The sequence below is a fragment of the Neolamprologus multifasciatus genome, chromosome 10, assembly GCF_963576455.1.
Source record: "Neolamprologus multifasciatus chromosome 10, fNeoMul1.2, whole genome shotgun sequence".
NCBI classification, from domain to species: domain Eukaryota; kingdom Metazoa; phylum Chordata; class Actinopteri; order Cichliformes; family Cichlidae; genus Neolamprologus; species Neolamprologus multifasciatus.
The window spans coordinates 5,834,254-5,855,660 of NC_140448.1; the positions used below are offsets into that span (position 1 = coordinate 5,834,254).

The following is a 21,407-nucleotide window of genomic DNA, read 5'->3' on the forward strand; positions in this document are numbered from 1 at the left end:
GTTTCTTGGCTGACACGTGAGATTCTTCAGAGGCCTGAAGGTAAACGCCACCCTGGGTAGTCGAGACTTATCGAATAATGAACAGAACACAAATCCTCCTTTTAATAGACTTTATTTAGAAAAAGCAGAATAAAAAAAAAACAGTGTGTACACCTTTAAAAATAGCACAGGTACAGACATATTAAACAACAAATACAGGCACTTACATGTAAAATATAAACAGAATTTGTAGACAAACATGCGCACACACAGACACACACTGTATTTGCCAAACGGGGGCTCCCTCATGGAACAGGACGTGCCGAATGTGCCAAGAAAAGCACTTTTTAAGCCAGCGTGAGTCTGCTTCAGCGCGAGTACGTTTGCAGCTTTTGCTCTATTCTCGAAAAAGACCTAAAATAAAACGTGTCTGTGCAGCACAAGCATTCGCTGGTCAAGCAATGATTTTCAGCTTTGTGTAATTACCGATGTGTGGCTGTTGGAAAAAACAAAACAAAAAAACACCCCCTCGAAGAGCTGCTCCAATAAAATGCAGTAAAAGTACATATTGAGCAAGAGAAGAAAGTTCTCAGTAAAGCAGAACAGGGAAGTGTGAAAGGGAAGGAGAGCTGGGGAAGCACTGCGTGTACCGTACCGACACCGAGTGTCACAACATGATGTGTTGCAATAAGGTGTGCGCTGTCTGGATTCTCTGGAAATTCAGGAGGAAAGAGCCAACTCTCACACTCACACGGACGTGCACGTAGAAGTACATCGCTGACATCATTACGTGTGCATTTGCAAACATGTGAATTCACAGTTCCTCACAGAAAAACCCTCACAGACGTCAGTGCGGAGGAAATAAATAACAGACTCGTATCGCCGATGCTTCACGAGCGGTTGGGATAAAGGGAAGTGACATCGTGGCACACACCTCTAAATGGGAACTGATGCTAACTGAAACAATGACAATAACAGAAGGAGGACAAAACAGGATGCTGGTCAGATGAAAGAGCCCGAAATGTCAGACAGCCTACAGACTGTTGTCGCCTTGCAATCTTAACAGCCAACACCAGTCTGATAAGCTATCTGACAGGCCGAGAGTGTGACGGACATGCCTGAGACGTATGCGTGTACAGAACGACAACAATGAAAGGGGGGGAGAGAAAAAAGGAAAAGAGAAAGAGCCCTAATCCTACTTACCACGACAGGAGAGAGGAGGAGACGTGAATGTTCTGCTGGAGCCGGTGCAGAGCGCAGGCTTCAGCTCAACAGTGCCCCTCTGTTTCAAATCTACTCGAGTGATTCGTCTCCTGGCTCCGTGACTCGGGCAGTGCAGCGAGTTCATTCGAGGGTTCAGCTGAGGTAACGGCACAGACGCTTTTCACTGTGCACTTGAGGGTTTTTCCCCCCGCTGCTCTAGCACCCGCTGCGCTCAGTCCAGCGTAGCACGACAGCGGCACAGAGAAGAAATAGCACATTTCACTGGCAATTACTGAAAAAAGGAAGATAGCGCGGACGCCGAGAGCCAACTGTCGTTATCCAGGCAGCAAAAAAAAGAAAGCGCTTTTGCTTTAAGAGCCGCTCGCGTAATATCAAACACGAGCCTGGCGTCCTCGTGCGGGAGAAGAGGGCTTTAAAAAAAGAAGACAAAGAAGAACATCTGACATCATAACAGAGATCGTCTCTAAGTGTGAGGGATCGGCGGCTGTCGCTCCGACTCGCAGGCTGAGTGGAGCGCCGTCTGCTTTAATCCATAAAAGACAAAAACAGAGAGCAACAAATGTGGCGGCCGTGCCGACACGACCTACTATCTCCGTCTTGCTCTCGCACACAGGCACGCGCACAGTTGTAGATCTGATTCAATATACGGCTGCATCTGGTAAAGTAGCCCCGGGCTGAGTCATGCGCTCTCTTCCTGGAAGCAGAACAATAAGGGAAGACAAAGGGACCAGCGGGTGATTCATGGCTGATTTATCATTTCTCTCCAAAAGTACTACAGAGCGCTTTACTGTACACACAAAAGAAGCAGTTGTCTAAAGCACCAGTTACAACTGGAACCATCTATTAACATCTCTACTACAATTAACGTGGAGCTCAACAATATTTAGAAATAAGAAGAGTGACAGCGAGCTCCAGTCCAGCATAAATACAGGATTCCTACCAGATACACAATAAGTCTTTGTTTCTTAACCAAATCAAAAAACAACAAACTCTGTGCTGGTTTTATAAGCTACGACTCCAACGATGCTTCTTCAGATTACACAAATCCAGTGGAATAAACACCAGTGGAATAAACAGTGCAGCTTAAGGCCTACTGTGGAGAATTATCACGTGGAGCTCCTAAAAGCACCAACATTAATGCAGTTTCCACGCGCGCACATGCAGCCCAGCACCTACCTTACACACAACTATCACAGAAATCACTACCAAATGCAAAGCTTTTGAAAACAAGCAGATAGAGTCCAAGTCGCTAATACCACGAGAGAGAAACCAGATGGGGCTCATGTTTCCCTAAATGCACAGCGGGGGATGAGCTGGGAGGAAGAGCAGATAGGAGGAAAGGAAGCAGCCTGGAGGTGATGGACCGATTCGAGCCGGCCTTCACTCCGCCTTGCTCTCCGAATGCTTCTCCTGCCGTTTGCGCTTGGCGTAGCTCTGAGCCATGGAGTTGACAATGGAGCAGACAAAGAAGCATACCATGATGACCACAAGCTTCTCAAAGAGCCAGGACAGCCAGCTCTCCTCCTGCCAGGAACCACAGAGAACAGAAGAGAGGAGCTCCGTCAGTGAGCCCCACAACAAGCCCCACACTCTCCCCTCTGCTGATGCTGTAGGCTAGGTGGGGATCCGGCTCCATGTGCAGGACAGATAGAGATCAGGGGTAATAAAACACGCGGCAGCCCCCACCGTCCTCCCTCTTAACGCCCCCGCTGACCCCAGCCTGCAGCCTGCCTCCACCGAGCTAAATTGCCTCGTTTCTAGCCTGTAACTGCTGAAGGCTCAAGTTACAAGAAAAAAGGAACATTGTTCTAGAAATGCCTTAATCTGTCCTTGTGCAACTCCGAGTCGATCCTTCTGCTTCCTGAATTCAAAGGAAACATATTTTCACTCAGTCACTTGAATCACACAGAACGGGAGAAAAGTGGGAATAAAGAGCCGGAGGAACAAAGTTTTCAAAGACAAATAAGCTACAACTGGCTCTTTTCCCCCCCCAGATGGGGGTTTTGATGGATTGTCACTAGCGGAGGGGGTGGGCGCCGCGCTCCGCAGTCAGTGCCGGGTTCAGGCGGGGCACCGAGTGCAAGTGTTTGTGTGTGACACATAGGGGAGTGACCACGCTCGGACGCACTCTCCCAATTGGTAAGATGGAGCATGAGTCAGCAGTGCTACAGTAGTACACTTCAATACAGCGAGCGAAGCCAGACCCCACACTGGCCCCTCTCCCCCCTCTTTCTCCTCCCTGAACTCGAGCCCGCCCAGCCCGCCCTCAGCTACTTTGTCATTCTAGCCCTAAACAGGCCCGTGTCATTTCCACAGATCACACACAACTTTGGATTATGAAATAATGATTTTTTAAATGAATAAAGTTAAACAGGTGCGCCCGTTATAGAAAACGGGTTAGGCATAAGAAAGTGGAGGGAACAAAAACGGTTGGAGAAAGTGGGGTGCGCTCCACTTTTTGTTGCAAACATGAATGAATAGAGCCGGGCACTGAGGCCCCCGTACTTACAGCTGGGATCCCCGCTCCGCTGAGATGGTGCAGCTTGGCCTTCTGGGCCTCCAAGTACTCCCTGAAGGGCTTCTGCAGTGCCGCACCCAGCAGTGGAACAGCTCTGTTTCCACCAACACGGGTGTGGGGGTTGGTGGTGTTGGTGGTGGAGGAGGAGGAGGAAAAAGAGTGGGGGGAGGGGGGTGTAGAGAGAGAAAGACAGAGGTAGAGGGTGGAGGGGGGATGCATTGGGGAAAGAACAGGGAGGGGGTGGGGTTGCGGGGCACAAATCACATCACATCATTGTTACTCACCAGCCCAAGGGCAGCAACAAAGGGAGGCACGCCGTCCTGTCTCCTGTACAGTGTCGGCCTCGCCTGCTTCCTCTCTCCGAGGAGAGAGACGGAGAGCAGCGAGTGCGATCCCTTCATTGCTCATCCCCACACACACACACACACACACACACACACACACACACACACACAGAGAAAAACACACTACCACAGCTGTAAAAATAAAAGAAAAAAACAGCAGCACTCGGAAACAAACTGAACATTTTAAAAATCAAAACAAAAAGAAAAAAAACAGATTAAAACAGCTGAAGTAAAGTTGGCCGGCTCGCAGTCGGCAGCTGCAGTAGTCACCCACATTCTCCCACTCCGCTGTGTCTCACACTCCCCTCCCTCTCGCTCACACACATCGGTGAACTCGTTCAACTCCCCTGCAGTGCCTCCTCTGCCGCTGCAGCGAGGAGAAATGAATGACTTCTCAGAACTCTCACATTTATCACAGGCGGTTCCTGTAAGAACTGGTTTCAGCCAATTAATGAGGAAGTGAGTCGTACCCACGCTGTGTCATCACTGGCTGAGACCTGGGGGATGGCCCACAGGGGGCGGGGACTCCAGTAAGACGGCCCATATTAGGAAAACCCTTTACAAGGTTTAGCCACCAACTACAAGATACTACTGAACCCCCCCCCTCTCTCTCTCTCTGTCGCACACACACACACACACACACACACACACACACTGCAGAGAATGCCCTAGAATAGCAAATCAGTGGCCCATCCCTTGGCTGGAGTTAGTGATTAATCACTGAACAAATACATACTAAAGACCTGAACTTCTTCTGTTTTGCAGCGCTGCACCGTCAGCTACATCCTCTGAGCTTTTGTTTCCCTCGGCTCCACGTCGGTGTCTTTTGTTCGTACTGGGACGGCATCTTCAAAGCTCAGAGACCCATCAAAGATTTTCAGACAAGTTTGCGTGGGCAGTCGTGTCACATACGGTTGAGTTTATAGCCGATAACTTTCTCTTGTCATTTCCGTCCCTCCCTACCTCCACGCACGTACAAACGCACACAATCTACACACACCTATCTGCTATCAGAGGGTGAGAAAAAAAAGAGAAAAGATTGTGTTAAATGATTGAGTTAAGAACGAGGAAGCCTTTTAGTAATGATTAACTTTATAACAGGTAATGGATATCCTACACGTGAATGGTTACAAAGCAGACAGGAAGTCTAACAGATGGATCACGCTTTGAATTACACAATAGAAAATGCAAAGGACACACTATCAAAAATCTTTTTGGAGGGAAACAAAGCCTCTGCTATTCCCATCCCCCATGTCACAAAATTCCTCTTACATTCTCACTCTCTCACACACACACACACACACACACACACACTCTTACCAAACTTATTTAAAATATAAAACCTGAATCTGAGCACAACAACTAGAAAACACACGAGTTAAAAGCAAATAAAAGTAAACACGCAAGAACAAAGAAGGAAAGAAAGCGTTTTCAGAAATGGCGGGCGAATCATCTCCTACACGATGAGCAACACTGAGTCATGAGCAGGGCAAATCCACCAACAAAGAAGCTCAAAGCTGGAGTCTAACACAAGAATTTAATGCCAGAGTGAGGACGCTCTCCTGGTCTTCACATTAAATGTGACTTTGTGTTTTTTGGGGAATATATTTTCACTTTGCGACACAAGGTGCTGAGAAATGTTGGATTTAAGAATTCCTACTGTAAGTGTGTTTGTAATTTACCTGTGAGTGTGTGTGAGTGTGGAAGATTCATGACTTTCTGATACCTAAAATAAATGAAAGATTTGTGTCATCTGTGCATGAAGTATATACATGTTAGCCAAAGTTGTGAAAGCTGCATTTAGAGATGTTTCAGAGTTAAAGTGGCGAAAAACAGCAAAAGGATTAAATGTGACAAACAAAGAGCCTGAAAAACTTTAACAGCAGCTTTGCTGAAATTCTGTGTGAGCAGTGAAGAGAAACTCAGAAGCTCTGAGGCCTCGAACAATCAGCAAATAATGTGATTTAAAAACAAACTACCTAACACACTTTTTTATGCTCAGAGTCTCAGTTTTACATTAAAATCTCCTGTTAATTTATTATATCAAGTAGAAAATGCTCATTAAAAAACTGTTGGCCATGTTTAAATTTTCTGGTTTTCCTTTATTTAGTAAAAATATTAGTAAAACTGCATGTCAGCAATAATTCAGCTCATTAAACTATAAAATACCAAAAATCCCTTCAAGTTGTTGTATTTTATTCAAATAATCAGCTTCAACATATGAACAATAAAGCTCGTCCTCATGTAATGATAAAAACTGGAGCAAAAGTTTTGTGTATTTCACATGAAAATCATCTGTGTTCACATTCAGAGACATCAAACAGCAGCCACACATTTATAAAACGAACAAAACAAAATGAAACAGAACACTTTTGTTACTTTTTTCTTCTAAAGACAAATTTGTGTATTATTGTTAAGTCCTAAAATGTAGCTGCTGTTTCATCATAGAAGGCTCCGTGCATGAACACATCAACAATAATTAGAATTAAATTGTTACCTTCAAAAGAAAAAAAAATCAAGGCTTTAAATTTAAAGCACAAATTAGTGAAAGTTTGTTTTGTGTGTTGTGTAGATATGTTCACACAGCAGCACAAATGAAGTGTTCTTATATCTAAATCATCAGCTTATTAATAATCACCATCAAACAGTTTCCATTTAGTCAACTGAGTAAATACATCCTGTCATAAATTATTATAATACAGCAGCCAACACTAAATATGTAAAAGAATTAAATTCATTTATTATCATCTGTGTTGTGAACAGATGAGAGGCGCAGCAGGAGGAAAGCAAAGCTGTACAATATTTTATTCATCATCTGAAAGAAAACTGGAAACGTCCTGTATGTGATCAGAGTTCAAGACTTAAATGTTTGGAGCTCTTTTATATGACACGAGGAGTTTAAACAAAACTATTACTTTGCTGCCTTTTTCTCAAGAATGCTTTTAATCAAGCTGATCAGCATTTTTGAACGTGAGGAGCTCGTCCAGAGATACAGGAGAAACCAGGCCATCCTCTTACTAAACCACTAAACCAAATCACTTTTTCCATTTTTCCAAATACTTGTGAGTGCGGTCACACTGTGCATCTGTGTAAAATAAACACACGGACAAAAGGCAAAACACTGACAATCAGAGTGTTTAGTAAAATCCAACATTGCTCAGTTTTAGGTCAGAACATCAAACCCCAGTCGAGGTACCAATTTCATCCTGGGGGGAAGCCACTGCCATCACCGTCCACACCTCTTCATCTGTTTCAATTATTTAAAAATTCAATGACTTCAAAAGAACATTTTTATAATTCTGCTGAAGCAGGTAAAAATTATATTAATGTTAAATGTTAGAAAAATAATGTTGAGTAAAAGAAAACAAACATTTTCTGTCTCTGAAGTGCATCAAGAAAATCTTTATTTAATCCTCACACCTGGAAAAATGAAGGACTGTGGGTGACGAGCAAAGAAAACGTGTTTGCTGGATTACGTGAACGTTGTGAAATTATTCATTGCATCAAACATGCAAATTTTAAAAAACCTGATGTGTGCTCAACGTGTCATCACTTTCAGTTGCACTAAACCTGTAACAACCTGCGACGTGTCTGTTCTTTAACTGTGAACAAGGTGCAACCTGATCAATAATCAGGAGAGAAAGGATGGGGGGGCTCTGAGAGAACAAGGAAACCCCCCCATCTCTCACGCTTCCTGCAGCCGATTCTTTCTGCTGGGTTAATTTTAGCAGCCCAATCTTTTTTAAAATCATCTTTAATAAACTATCATTTACTCAAAGAGCAACATGTTCTAATGCTGCAAAGGGAAAAGAGACAAAAACAGACAAAAGAAAGAAACAACCCCCCTCCCCACACCCACACACACAAATTCCACTGGCAGTGAGTCACAGGTGACCTTTGACATGCATGCCCCTTCCATAGGCCGCCACCTCCAAAGGCACTTGAACACAGATCCTCTTAAAATGTACAATTTGTGTTCTTAATGCTGATTAAAATCCAGCACACACACAATGACAAGCAGGCACACACGTGCCCGACGTCCAGGAAGAGGAAGACAGAGAACAAGGGCTCACATGACAGCCAAACCCTGGCCAGGTCCGACGGGTTACAACACCATCACAACAACTGGCTTAGGCAATCGCTGGTGTTACCCAATGCTGCACAGGGCCACAGCTCACACCTAACACCTAACACAACAGCGCCGACGCCGCGAGGAGCACGGTGTGGATAGGTGCTGCGCTAACCTGAGGCACTCTGACCTCTTCGTCTCTCCTTGAAACACTGACGCTGCACATTTCTCTTTAAACGGGCTTTCGTGGCTTACACGCCTCGGTAAACTGCTACTGTTCCAACTGAACTTTATTAAGTGTTGGAATAACGGAATAATGGAATTAGGGGAGGAGTGCGACTCAGTTTATAGTCGGGAAAATTTTGATTCACGTGCAAATGTTGTAAGGTAATCTGTGTGTGCCTGTGGGTGCGTGTCTATTCCTCCTCCAGTTCGACCGGGCTTTTTCCCAATGACTTCACCACTAAAGCATGGAGCCCACTCCTGGACGGAGATCCCCCTGCCCAGAGTGTTTATCACAGCCCTGCTCTGCAGCCATCTGTGTCAGCCAGCACACATACGTACACCTACATGTACAGAAGCATACACTCGTGTTCTCCTCTCCGCAGAGCTGCCAGGAAATTAGGGGCACCAGTTATAGCTTTCTATTATTCCTCTCAAATGAAACACTGCTGTAGTCCCCGTGACCACCCACACCCCCAGGTTAGGTCAGCGTGCCTACACAAACTCTCCTGGTGTTGGGATGTATGCAGTTGCTGGGGCAGCGGGTAACCAGGCCTGGACCGCGGGGTTATTCAGTGAGTCACGCTTGACTGAGACGCATCCAGACAAGTCAAACTGTTCAGGCTACAGCAGCAGATGAAGAGAAGATGAGAGATGTAGGTGTCTCCATCTAACCTGTGATGTCAGGTTTGTGGGGCTCTATAATGACATGATTTCCTATGAGACGACACCTAGCTCTTACATGTGAGTTACAAATGGGAAACTCTGTTTAAGAAAACCCTCAAAAATACCAGAGTGGGGAAATGAATCTGTCACACTGCGCTAGGTACATGTGAAGAACAGAAACTCTCCAAGCTCACATATTTATGAGACAAGCATCAGTCAAAGCAGTCGCTGAGTAACAAGCTATATGTGTGTACAGTACACTGGGGAACTATACAGTGCCTCTGTGGTGTGTCATACATGTGAAATGCTAGTAGTTTGTAACCACACAGGTTAGCAGCTACCTGCTAAAAGCCACAGGATGCTGTATAGCTTCCGCTTCAAAACTATACGTTGCAAGAGTGAAAGTTTTAGCAAATGAGATGTAGTGTTGGCATCCAGGTAAAGAAATCCCAAAAAGTTTGAGAAGATGGAGTGTTTTTGTAACAATGTTTCATTCCATTCACTTATAAAGCACATTTAATAACAACAGAGAGCAACAGATAACATCAGCAACATCGAACAGGTGAGAAAGTTCAAATAAAAAGTTGGTAACTCTCATACATTCACTCTCATTATAACATACCATAATAGACCCATTTCTGTAATATACTTACATATCTGTATTATTGCTAATATATATTGTAATATATCTATATCATGGCTAAAGCACTTCTGGATCGATGCAAGCTGCATTTCGTTGCCCTGTACCTGTGCAATGACAATAAAGTTGAATTCTATTCTATTCTATTCTATTCTATACGGTATAGAAAGAGAAAAATGTGTTTTAAGATGGGATTTAAAAAGAGGGACAGTTGGGTTTTATTCTAACGTGGAGAGGTGGGTCGCTCTATGAACCATTCCTGACGTGTTAGTTAAGGAGACAATGATGTTTGCACAAGACAAAGACGTCACCAGCAAAACAGGAAAAAGCACTGAAAGCATCCAGATCGTTATTTTCTGACGATGCGCCCTCGAGGTTGTGTCAGAGACAGAAAGTGAAGCTTTTCTATTCTTGAACAAACACACACACACTACATTAATGTTGAATGAGACTAATTTAGTCCTCAGATTTGCAAAAATGACACTGAACAAGTGCATTTTTGTTTACTTGAAATCTGATTGTAGATATTTATTTGTGTCGTTTCCCTGGTTTTCAGTCTGAGGCCTTAAAAACCCAAACCTGGACAATAAAACTACTAGCGATGATCGTTCAGACAGAACTATCAGAAACAAGCCTCTCCACAGTCCGTCCTCCCCTCCCATTACTTAGGCTGATGTGGGATGATGCGTCTGTTTTGACTGAGGTGTGACGGATGAGCGGCTGGGAGTACGAGGGGCCCGGACGTCTGCTCAGCTGGCCTCTGACTCAGGTCCTGTCTGGGATGACTCCTCTCACAGACACATCCTCATGACAACTGGTGAAATTACAGCACGCATTAAAATGTTTATGGGATTTACAAAACAATACACTTCACAGTGGACGATGCTGATTAAGAGCTGGAGGTCACGTTGTGTTCCCCTGATAAATGAGCCGCTCTAAAAGGGAATCAATGGCGTTCTGTTTCCTAAAACAACATGCGGGCCATTTGTCACCCTGATGAATACATTAGTAATAGTAGGAATGATTTGATGAGTGTGGAGCATGTGTATGGAACGCCAGGACTGCCATAATGAATTAATTAAATACACCATTAAATAATTAATTAAATGTGTCAATAATTAATTAAAATGGGAAATAATTAATTAAATAAATAGTTATGACACATGTAATTAATTAATTATTGACACATTTAATTAATTATTTATGTATTTCACATTTTAATTAATTATTGACACATTTAATTAATTATTGACACATTTAATTAATTATTTATTGACACATTTAATTAATTATTTATGTATTTCACATTTTAATTAATTATTGACACATTTAATTAATTATTTAATGATATATTTATTTATTTCATTTTGGCAGTCCTGGCGCCTGGCTCTCATCATGAAATAATTTTATCTGTCAACCTCACCCATCAAACTCAGGGGGCGGGGTTAACGCAGCCCATGCAGCTTCTCTAACATTTGATTGGTTGCCGTGCAAAGTAAGTCAAAACAGGTCGATCCTAGATAATCGACTTGTGTAGACTTGGGGCAGCCAGGTATCCCAGAGTGCATTTCAAATCACAGGCAGCAATGTTGGTGGTGTAGTTTTAAAATAGCCCGTTTTTCTGTCACCAACTACACTTTTAACAGTGTTTTAGCTGCGAATGTCGCGCTGTAATCTTCACATGTCGGGTCAGGTTGTCAACATAGAACATGTTTGTGCTCAGATGTTTTCAGAGATTTCAGTAGCTCTGCTAACAGTCAGCATGCAGAGTGCACCGAGGGGGTTACGTTAACCGGTTTGTTTACATATTCCACTCTCCGTGTTCCACGTGTTGCATTCGCAAATTCTCATTTTCACCGAACGATTGTCTCTTTCCACCTGGTCGTGTGTCTCTGTGCTTCTGTAACATAAAGAACGAGCTGACAATTTTCTCACGAAACCAGCGATCAGCTCAACAGGCCCTCAGTTTACCTGCATGCATCCTCCTCCTCACCTGTCAGCTGTTTAACACCTGCTGCTAATTCAAGAAACACGCCCACGTTACCTGGTGATAGTCACAGTTTAACTGGGCAGCCGGTGCTCGATATTACGCAACGTCAGCACATTTTTCTGCACAAGATAAGTAAATATAGTTTTTCCCGAGCGCAGAGCTGCTGGAGCTTGTTTCCCAACAGAGCACTTTATAGGCGAACCCACTTCCAATCACCGGCACAGCGTTGAAACCTCACCTGAGTTTTAGCTCTCAGTGTTAAACGCTGGACTTAATTCACTCAGGTTCTGTCTGTCGGGTCACGTTTACTTCGCTGTTTTATTTACAACTGAGCAAATCGGTTTGGCTGAGGTTAAAGTTACGTTTCAGAACTGCACAGTTTTACAGACGTTTAATGGTTCACTGGCCCATGTGTTAGACTGAACCATTCGCTTTTCTTTATCTGGTGTGTTTTGGATTTAACAGTGAAGTTTGAGATTAAACTGACTTTTAAAATGTTTTTATACAAAGAGGAAAGAGAAGGCGCATTTCCACCGAGAGGAGCAGAGTTTCCAACTGGACAGAAATATTATATCATCTGTTTTTTAATAGGTTTTCTAAGCACCAGCGATCTGTTAGAATTTTTAGAGTTTACTTAACTAAAAATAAACGAGGTTAACATATAATTTGTGTGATTTTTTTTCTCTCTCTCTCTTTTTATTCATTTATTTATTTTTTTGCTTTTTCGGTCATGTTATGTTTAACTGTCAAAGGTTTGTTACAAACTATGAAACACGTGGTGCAGACTTCTGGATGTTAGAAGAAAACTAATACTGCTAATAAGGCAGGAAGGTGTCCTTTAAAACTAAACATGTTAGTAGGACTTTACATCATAGTTTATGAAATAACACGTGTATTTCAGTAATAGCCTACTGATTTCAGTGTAGTGGTGAACAGTCACACAGCTCACGTGGGTGTTATCTGTGATACTCCTTAACTATAATTTATCCAAGTTAACTTCAGTTAACTCTGAGCGGCTGGATCGACGGAGGTCAGACAACAATTTTACATGTATGATCTTAAAACAGGACACAGCCATTATCCGTCCTGGCCTCATATCAAATGTGAACGCAGACTGAGTCTATGTTTGACGTTTGCTTTATATCTAATCTTCCTCTCAAACATTTAAACAGTCTGCAGCTGAGGGAACACAAACTCAAATTGTCGGAACAGGGTTGCTCGTTTCTTGCGTTCATTTGGTAATTTATTAAATGTATAACTGTTATTCTAATCTGCTGCTGAGTCTCTTACGCTGATGAAAATGCAGAAAACACAGATCACGAACACCTGTTCAACCAATCGCTTTCATTCCACTTTGACAAACTGACGGTTCATCTACAGTGTTGCGTTAGACTGCTATATTTTTGTGTTCTTTATGCTGTAGATTTTCACGTCTCTGGAATAGTTGGCAGTATTAAGGATGCTTTTCTGTAAAATCATATTGATATGACCCGTGAATTATTCGTAGATGACAGTTAGATTAGTCAGCTGGGAAACTCTGTGTTACCTCAGAGAGCTGAAGATATCGTGGACATGCTGACCTCGCTCTGTGGTGTACAGGTCCGTTTACCCTCATGATTAATATTCACAATAAAAATATTAGCCGAACATCATGAAGTCTGTATGTGTGTCATAGTTTCGAACAACCTTTGTACAGTTAAAGCCAGCAATTACTACATGACGGAAACACCAACGTTATCTCTTTTATGCGTTTATTCACAGGTCACGCTGATTACTGAACAAAAACCCAAAGATCAGCTGTTAATCGAATTTATTTGCTCTCTCTCCTCATTAAACATGTTTTTAATGTTAGTTATAATTCAGAATTGGCGACTGAAACACGTAGGACACATAAGAACATCAGGAAATAAAACCCTGATAAATATAACCTCAGTAAAAGAAGTCCGTGTCAGCGGGGGTTATTACAGCTGTGTACCGGGGCCTGAGCCTTGTCGGTGGTAATAACAGCTCGATTGCTTGCGAGGCGAGCGGGTCTATCCACGCTTTGCCGTGAGACTGGGCAGACATCTCCGAAATCATCGAAGCACTTTTGCAAAGAGGCTGTATCTTGAGAAACCGACCAGACACATGAAGATTAAACCACTACATTCTCGGCTAAAAAAATATTAAAACTGTATTTGGTGACACACACAAACAGGGTTTTTCAAAGTTCAGTTCTGTTAGTTTCCACATGCTGGTTTTTGTGTGCTAAAAACAATGGCCACCAGGCCAAAGCAATGGTTTTGAGTCGATCAGCGTTAACCCCGCCCCCTGAGTTTGATGGGTGAGGTTGACAGATAAAATTATTTCATGATGAGAGCCAGGCGCCAGGACTGCCAAAATGAAATAAATAAATATATCATTAAATAATTAATTAAATGTGTCAATAATTAATTAAAATGTGAAATACATAAATAATTAATTAAATGTGTCAATAAATAATTAATTAAATGTGTCAATAATTAATTAAATGTGTCAATAATTAATTAAAATGTGAAATACATAAATAATTAATTAAATGTGTCAATAATTAATTAATTACATGTGTCATAACTATTTATTTAATTAATTATTTCCCATTTTAATTAATTATTGACACATTTAATTAATTATTTAATGGTGTATTTAATTAATTCATTATGGCAGTCCTGGCGTTCCATACATGTGCGGTGAACGTGTCGCGATAAAAGAATCAGCCGAACGAAGCAGGAAGTCCTGGCTCACACACGACGCCTCAGAGGCACAGAATATGACACCAGACCTGCAGCACATATGACCTCTCCCTTTCTTTGTGTCATTCTACTTTCCTCACACACACACACACACACACACACACACACACACACACACACACACACACACACACACACACACACACACACACACACACACAGTATCTCAGTGTGTCATTAATGGCAGAAACAGGCCTGCAGGATCTGCAGTCGTGAGCGACAGATTGTTATTTTACAGGCTGTACTAAGACCTTTGCACTTCTCTGCTCCTGCCGCTGTTTTCCTGTCAGGTGGAAATCTGGGTAATCAGAAGTGAAGATAAAAAGTCCACTCTGCTGAGCCACACATTAAATTTAACGATGGCGTATAAAAGGACAGTTGCCACCACACCACTGCTCAGTCTCACCGTCTCGCCAATCGCATCATGAATGCGTTGGGGTGAATCGGCCTGGCAGTGGAAAGACTGATCAATGCCATCTTTGTCAGTTCTCAGGTGACCAGCAGAGCCAGTGACTAACAGTATTGAAAACACTCCCTTCCTGCACGTTGGGTTAACAGGAAGACTTTGCTCATACGCTCAATAAAGGCTATTTATAGGTGCAGTGAGGTGAGATGACAGGTCACTGTTTTCAAAAACATTCAAGGTACGAAACATCGCAGCAAAACATGCAGTTCGACGCGCTCTTCTTTCTAAAATTGCAGGAAATCTCACGGCCACAACTGGATACCTTCTGCTTCAATCAGACTAATGCGGTGCCCGATCATTCAATCCCTTCCTGCCTGCGAGTGCGCCATCGCTACCATCACCCCGTCGTTCAGTACGAAACCACGCAAACCTAGTTTCTATATGAACGAGGCGTGAGTGTTCAACGCAAGTGAAATTCAGTGGAAACGAGCAGTGACAGACCTTAAACACCAGACGCTGAGTACGTGTGCATAAATAACTGCCCTTCTGTGAACACCCAGAATAGTTTGACTTCTCCAGCAGACACAGCTCGGTTGTTTTATAGCTAACGTCCACAGGAAGCTGCGCTGACCCTGCACTCGAGAGGAAACAGAACAAAGCAAACTGAATCTAAACGGTTCCTCACGTCCATCACTTTGCATTTTCAAATACGCGGCGTTGGTCGTGTTTGCGTAGAAGGATTTTTTTTGTCACAAAACAAAAAGTAAATGCTGAAAATAATCTGAGACATAATCCAGCTGAGTTCACGACTCATTGTTTTTCCACCAAGAGGACCTAATACATTACAATCGCAGCACAACACTGCATGTAAATGCAAAGCCTAACTTGAAACGCTCCTCTATGATTCAACGATGCTTCACGCCGGCCTGCTCTGACCTGTGTCTCCTCCTCCCGAGCAGGGCTGCATGCTGGGATCTCCTAATGCCTCATGCAGCAGAAGCAGCCATCTGGAGGCCCTTTGTGCTGGTAATTGACTCGTGTCTTAGAGATGGACTCGCATGGAAATAGGTGCATTCTTATGAAGACGTGCTGGGGTTCCCCGTGGCTCAGCACACCGGTTTCTACAGCACAACCTATTCAGGTCTCGACTCCTCTCTGCATGTCAATGGTTTTCTCTCAGAGTCTGACAAAGACTCCATACAAAACAACTACTGCTGACTTAGTGAAGAACAGGGTGTGATGTCAGAAGATGAGATAATATGAAACAAATTTCTCATCTGGCGTTTAGAGAAAGTTCATCCAGTTCCACCACAGACACCAGTGACGAGCATAAACACAACTGGATCCCTGCAGTTTGTCTTACAATCAGAGAAAGCCTCTGTTATGTCCTGTCCAGTTATCGGCTACAAATGGTTGATGAAGAAATGGCACGAATCAGAGTAAACTGTTCACCCGAACACTTACGAAAGATCAACGAGAGGATGGAAAACTTGGAAAGCTCCCAGTTCCACTGCCACATGTGGTGGGTGGTGCTGAGATAAGAGAACGGAGAAAAGGGAGGAACAGATAGAGTCCAGGTGTTACACGAAGCCTAGAATCAGGGTGTTTCCCACTCTGTCAGAAAGTCACTGCTAGCAAGTTAAAAAAAAACAAACAAAAAACTCTTGAATTAGGAAAATTTTGACATCAGAAAATCTGCAAAAAATGTGCAAGGATATGAAAAATGAGCCTTTTAACTAAGAACAGGAGCAGTATGTACAGAAAGCCTTACTTAACGTGAGTCTGCAGAACTTCCTCCTGACCTACACGACCGTCCACACGGCTCCTCGTGCAGAGCAGACGTCTGAACATTAGTCACAGGACGAAAGAAACCCAACAAGTCTGATCAGACCCTCAGCCTGTCTGACCTGGTTATCTGTTTCTTTTATCAGCCCTGAAGGCATCTGAGGAGGCTTTTATTGGGACTTTGTTGCACTTCAAAGCAAAACTATCTTCATCATTACCCTGCTGCTGCTGACAGAAACCTGCAGATGTAGCCTTGAATGCTCGGCTCAGCAGGATAAGAGTGAAAACGATCTGACAGAAAACTGTTTCAACAATCATGAAGAAGTAATAACCAGGTTTGACCCGTCTGACGTTTTCTTTTCCCCAAACAGCTGAAAAAGAGAAACGGCTGAAAAAGAAAGAAACTCACTGAAAAGTTGAAATGAAAAATTATTTTTCCAACAAACTTAAATACTCAAAAGGAACAGCAGAGAACGTATAATGGCTTTTTTAATCATTTATTTTGTGCACATTCTTAAAAATAAATAGAGAAATACATAAATTAATAAATAAAAAATAAATAAATAAATAGATAGACAAATAAATAAAAAATAAACAGATAAATAAATAAATAAATAGATAAATAGATAAATAAAAATAAATAAATAAATAAATAGATAAATAAATAGATAAATAAATAAAGGCACATTTTATTTCTAGCTGGTAGATAAACGAAGGAAAAACTGAAGTTGGTCATTTTTTGGTTGAGAGGTAATAAAAATTCCTGTTGACAGTTTTAGAGCCTCGTGATCCTCTTATGAAACTGAATTTCAGTCAATGAATTTCAACACTTTCCATTTGTCATTCACAGAAAAACGACTTCCCCGTTTTAAACTGATCACAGACGACCAAGAACTAAAACATCTTAAAGAAGAAGCTCATTCAAAACTCGACGGTCAGCAGAGAGCACGCCAAAACCCTCGTCTTCAAACACATTTTACAAACAAAAAGAGGCGCGCGCACACACACACACACACACTTTTGTTCTTATCACCAAAAATTCACACTTTGACTGTTGTGAAACTGGAGTTTTTTCCACACTGCAGTAAATGTTTCAGGGAATTCACCCGCTTCATTGTTATTTTAATAACAGCCGTGCTTGGATTCACTGAAAAATGTTCCACTCTGTCAGGAAGCTAAATACTGGAATTGAACCTTTATCAACTTCAGCATAAATCCAAAAAAAGCAGTCAAACAAAAACACTGTGTGTGCGTCGAAATAAAATTTATTTACCAGGTGTAAAAATAAAATAAGTGATGTGTACAGACTCGAGGTGCTGCACCCAGAGAGGCTGCGTCGTCTGTGTGCGCGTGCCAGCGAGCTCACCTAGAGCAGGAAATGACTTGTATTGTATTATGTCACGTGAGGATGAAATCACTAGAGCCAAAGTCCAACGGTCAGCTCATTCACCCGCTAAGGCAAAACAAAGACACATATCAAGAACCCAAAATCACGACGCAAACGACGGCGAACCCCACGGCCAGAGTGCGTTTCACTAAAAGTATTTTGGAGACGCGGCTGTCAATCAACATTTGTCTGATCATGTCAAGTCAGAATTTCACTGTTTACATGAACAGAAAAGAAATGTAAGAAATCAGCTTTCAGAGCAACAGGTCAGATTAAAAGATCCAATATTAGCAGGTGGGAGGAAATTTTGGAGAACAGAACAGAATAGAATAGAATAGAATAGAATGCTATTATTGTCACTATACAGTTGTACAATGAGATCCAGAGCATCTCCAAACCAGTGCAAATAATATATAAAATGTCCAAATAAACAACCTGGTGTAAAAAGTAAGTAAATAGTTTCATGTATCAGCTCAGGTGTGTCTGCTGACCACCGCATACACAACGTGACACATGTGTGTGACTTCTTTGTTCTGTTTTGAGAAAAAAGGCATCCAGAGGATAAATGGTTGAGTTTGTGTGAGTGTGTGCACACCGTGCAAGCGCACAGCAGGTGGAACTGCAGATTCGTGCGTGGAAAGGTGCACATTTATTTGAAAGCACCTCCACAGTGAACGTGGCAGAGCGCTGGTGCAGAGCGCTGGTGCAGAGCGCTGGTGCAGAAAGGGTTAAATTAAAACGCTGTCACCCATTCATAAGGTGATGTGTGACTGAGAGCGAGAGCAGCATAGAGAGTCAGAGGTGAGGATAGAAAGAGCTCGGAGAGGAAGCAAGCCGACGGTTGACGAGTTGTAATGAGTGAAACTTCCTTTAGAGAAGAAGCGAGTCAGACTGAAACTGTCAGTAACCAATGATCTGCTGCCTCGAGTCTGCAGCTCAATGAACAGTGACTGCTAGTGGGCACGTCTTTCACAATTCACACACACACACACACACACACACACACACACACACACACACACACACACACATTACAACAGAGTTTAATTTCTCTGTGTAAAAACTAAACACAGTGCAAAAAGAAAAACTGTTTCTGACACTCTGACTGCAGACGTCCAAACTCAGCGCCGACACAAAGACACACTAACAGTGAGGAAGAGCTGATGCAATCTGACCTCCTTCTGTCAGCATGTGTGTGAGTGCACCTACGAGTGTGTGTGTGATATAAATGGCCCTCCCACCAGCAGGTGTGTCGGTTTCCAGCTGCAGGCCCCCGACACCCATCACGGCCCCCGTCAGCACCCACTCCCAACTCCAAGCATCTCTCAGCTTCATCGTGGCTTCAAGAAGCCCGTATTTACTGTGTGGTTTGCTTTTACAGGACGTCCACTGCACAGATAAAACCTGCCTCTCCAACCTTCTCCAGAAACTCAGCGTTTCCTCCACACAGGCTTGCAGGTTAACCGGCACCGTCAGCTCACACATGAAAGCCTCCTCGTACCAGCAGCAGCTCTGTGATCACTTACGCAGACACACGGGAAACAAAACAGCAAGCTAAACAAAAAACGTGATAAATCAGGGACGAGGTTTCTGCCACAGTCAGGAGCTCATTTTGGATTGTGAAGAGTCAGAATGTTCATGCTCATAGTCATCATCCAGTGGAAACATCCAGGCTCTTAATCAGCACACAGACTCTCAGAGCAGAGCGAGGAGCGAGGAGCGAGCTAAATGTGACAAAAACCTTGTTTCGAGGTCTGCACAACGAATCTCAGAGTAAACAAACCCCTCAGAGCCTCTGTGCACAGCGTCTGCAGGAGGCCCGGTGACACAGCGGGGCCTAAACGCCCCATCGCCACCCAAAAAGTCCCTCATTCATCACGTTCACTCTTTGGCGCGTAGTAGGTGCAGCTCAGGGTACTTTTGGTGACCAAACAGGCGCACACACACACACACACACACACACACACCCGGTGAGGGTTACTCACCCGATCAGGGAGACCATCTGCTCCACTATGTGCTTACTGAAGGTGATGATCACAAACAGTTTCTGTGTGACAAAGAAGCACACGGAGGAGGAACACGTTAGTCGTTGAAGCGTGAGGTCAGTAATAGCAGGAAAACATTATAGTTTGACCGGTAATCCTTTAATAGCTGCTTTCTCACACAAACACTCGCACAAACACTCGCACAAACACTCACACGACTCAGTTTCCCTGATCACGTGTGACACAACCAACAGGGTTTGGTGTGAAAGCAGAAACAAAGGCACGAAATCAGAGAGTGTGACACACGTCAGCGTATCAGCTCGCTGCCATTAGGACAGTCGGTGTGTAACGTATGACCGAGACATGAAGGGTCAGAGATGTGTCACGGCTTCGGGGGGGGGGCTGGATCCGGCTCCTGTCCAGATTGCTGCTGAGTCACCAGCACAGGCAAACAGGCGACTGCCGGTCAGTCCAGCTTTTATCTGCCTGCTGCAGGTTTGGTGGGAGGGGCATGCAGACAATAATTGACCACTAATTTTTCAAGGTCCTTCAGTTATTGTCTGTTAGTGTGTTCTTCTAAGAGAGCACGTGTTTGTTCCATCCACTGACCTCTCGCCATGAGGAAGACTACGGCAGCCGAGCCGCCATTACAAACTCGTGTTTGTTGTTCAAACACACAGAAACTGAGACACTAAATATAAACTGAAGATTATCAGGAAAAGAGATGCACCAGCATTTTCTATATCAGGTAATGACGGAGAGCAGCGCCGTCAATTTAAATAAGAACTATTTAAAAATCAGAGTCACAACTTGCAGTGATGCTGACCAACAACACTATTCACCTCCAACACCATTTGGAAAATATAAATGTGCTGACAAAATCATGGCAAATACACAAAGATCAATCATGTGATAGGTGGATACAATTTTTTAAAAGCGCTCAGCCACGCTGTGAACGTGATCAGCTGATCAGCTGTTTGACTTAACCTCAGTGTTCAGCCTGTGAGCATCACAGGAGGAGAAACTGAACCAACGACAGGCTCGCAGTCAAAATGTTACAAAATAAATACAGAAATATAAATAACTGTCACAACTTTAGAAGAAAGTCTGAAACTTTGTATCTGACACACAACAAACAGCAAAAACTCCAAATCTCACCAAGTAAATGTGTCTCATTTCTCAGCTACAGAGTTTCACTCAGATACATCCACTCGTGTTTTTTCCACGCTGCAGCTTCGATCACTCGTTTCATTTGACTAGAAATGAGACAAATAGACTTGGTAAGATTTTAGGGGTGGGGGAAAAAATCTATACTAAGTTTAAAACTTTTTTATTTAATGTAAAATTATATTTTGTTTTAATTTACTTTCAAATTCTTCAGTTGCTGAAGGGGCTGCATAGTTTTCATAAACTGCATAGTT

The 21,407-nt window shown here is 43.0% G+C and overlaps 2 protein-coding genes across 10 annotated transcripts in view; one reads left to right on the forward strand and one right to left on the reverse strand.

Annotated features, from left to right (window-relative positions):
* The window catches only part of nherf4b (NHERF family PDZ scaffold protein 4b), a 350,895-nt gene that overhangs the window by 230,547 nt on the left and 98,941 nt on the right, over nucleotides 1-21,407 (forward strand). The gene's annotated exons all lie outside the window — the stretch shown is intronic.
* The window catches only part of LOC146509441 (vacuole membrane protein 1-like), a 56,537-nt gene continuing 35,225 nt past the window's right edge, over nucleotides 96-21,407 (reverse strand). For 7 of the 9 annotated variants that reach the window (XM_085174022.1, XM_085174021.1, XM_085174020.1 and 4 more), the window contains 3 exons: nucleotides 19,987-20,048; nucleotides 3,713-3,815; nucleotides 96-2,727 (listed from right to left, as the gene is read on the reverse strand). In XM_085174022.1, the coding sequence (XP_085030148.1) occupies nucleotides 2,584-2,727; nucleotides 3,713-3,815; nucleotides 19,987-20,048 (309 nt within the window). In that variant the 3' untranslated portion in view covers nucleotides 96-2,583. Of the gene's footprint in view, nucleotides 2,728-3,712; nucleotides 3,816-13,636; nucleotides 21,243-21,407 lie in introns of those variants that run through there. The other 2 variants (XR_014876364.1, XM_085174024.1) reach the window with 2 other exon arrangements.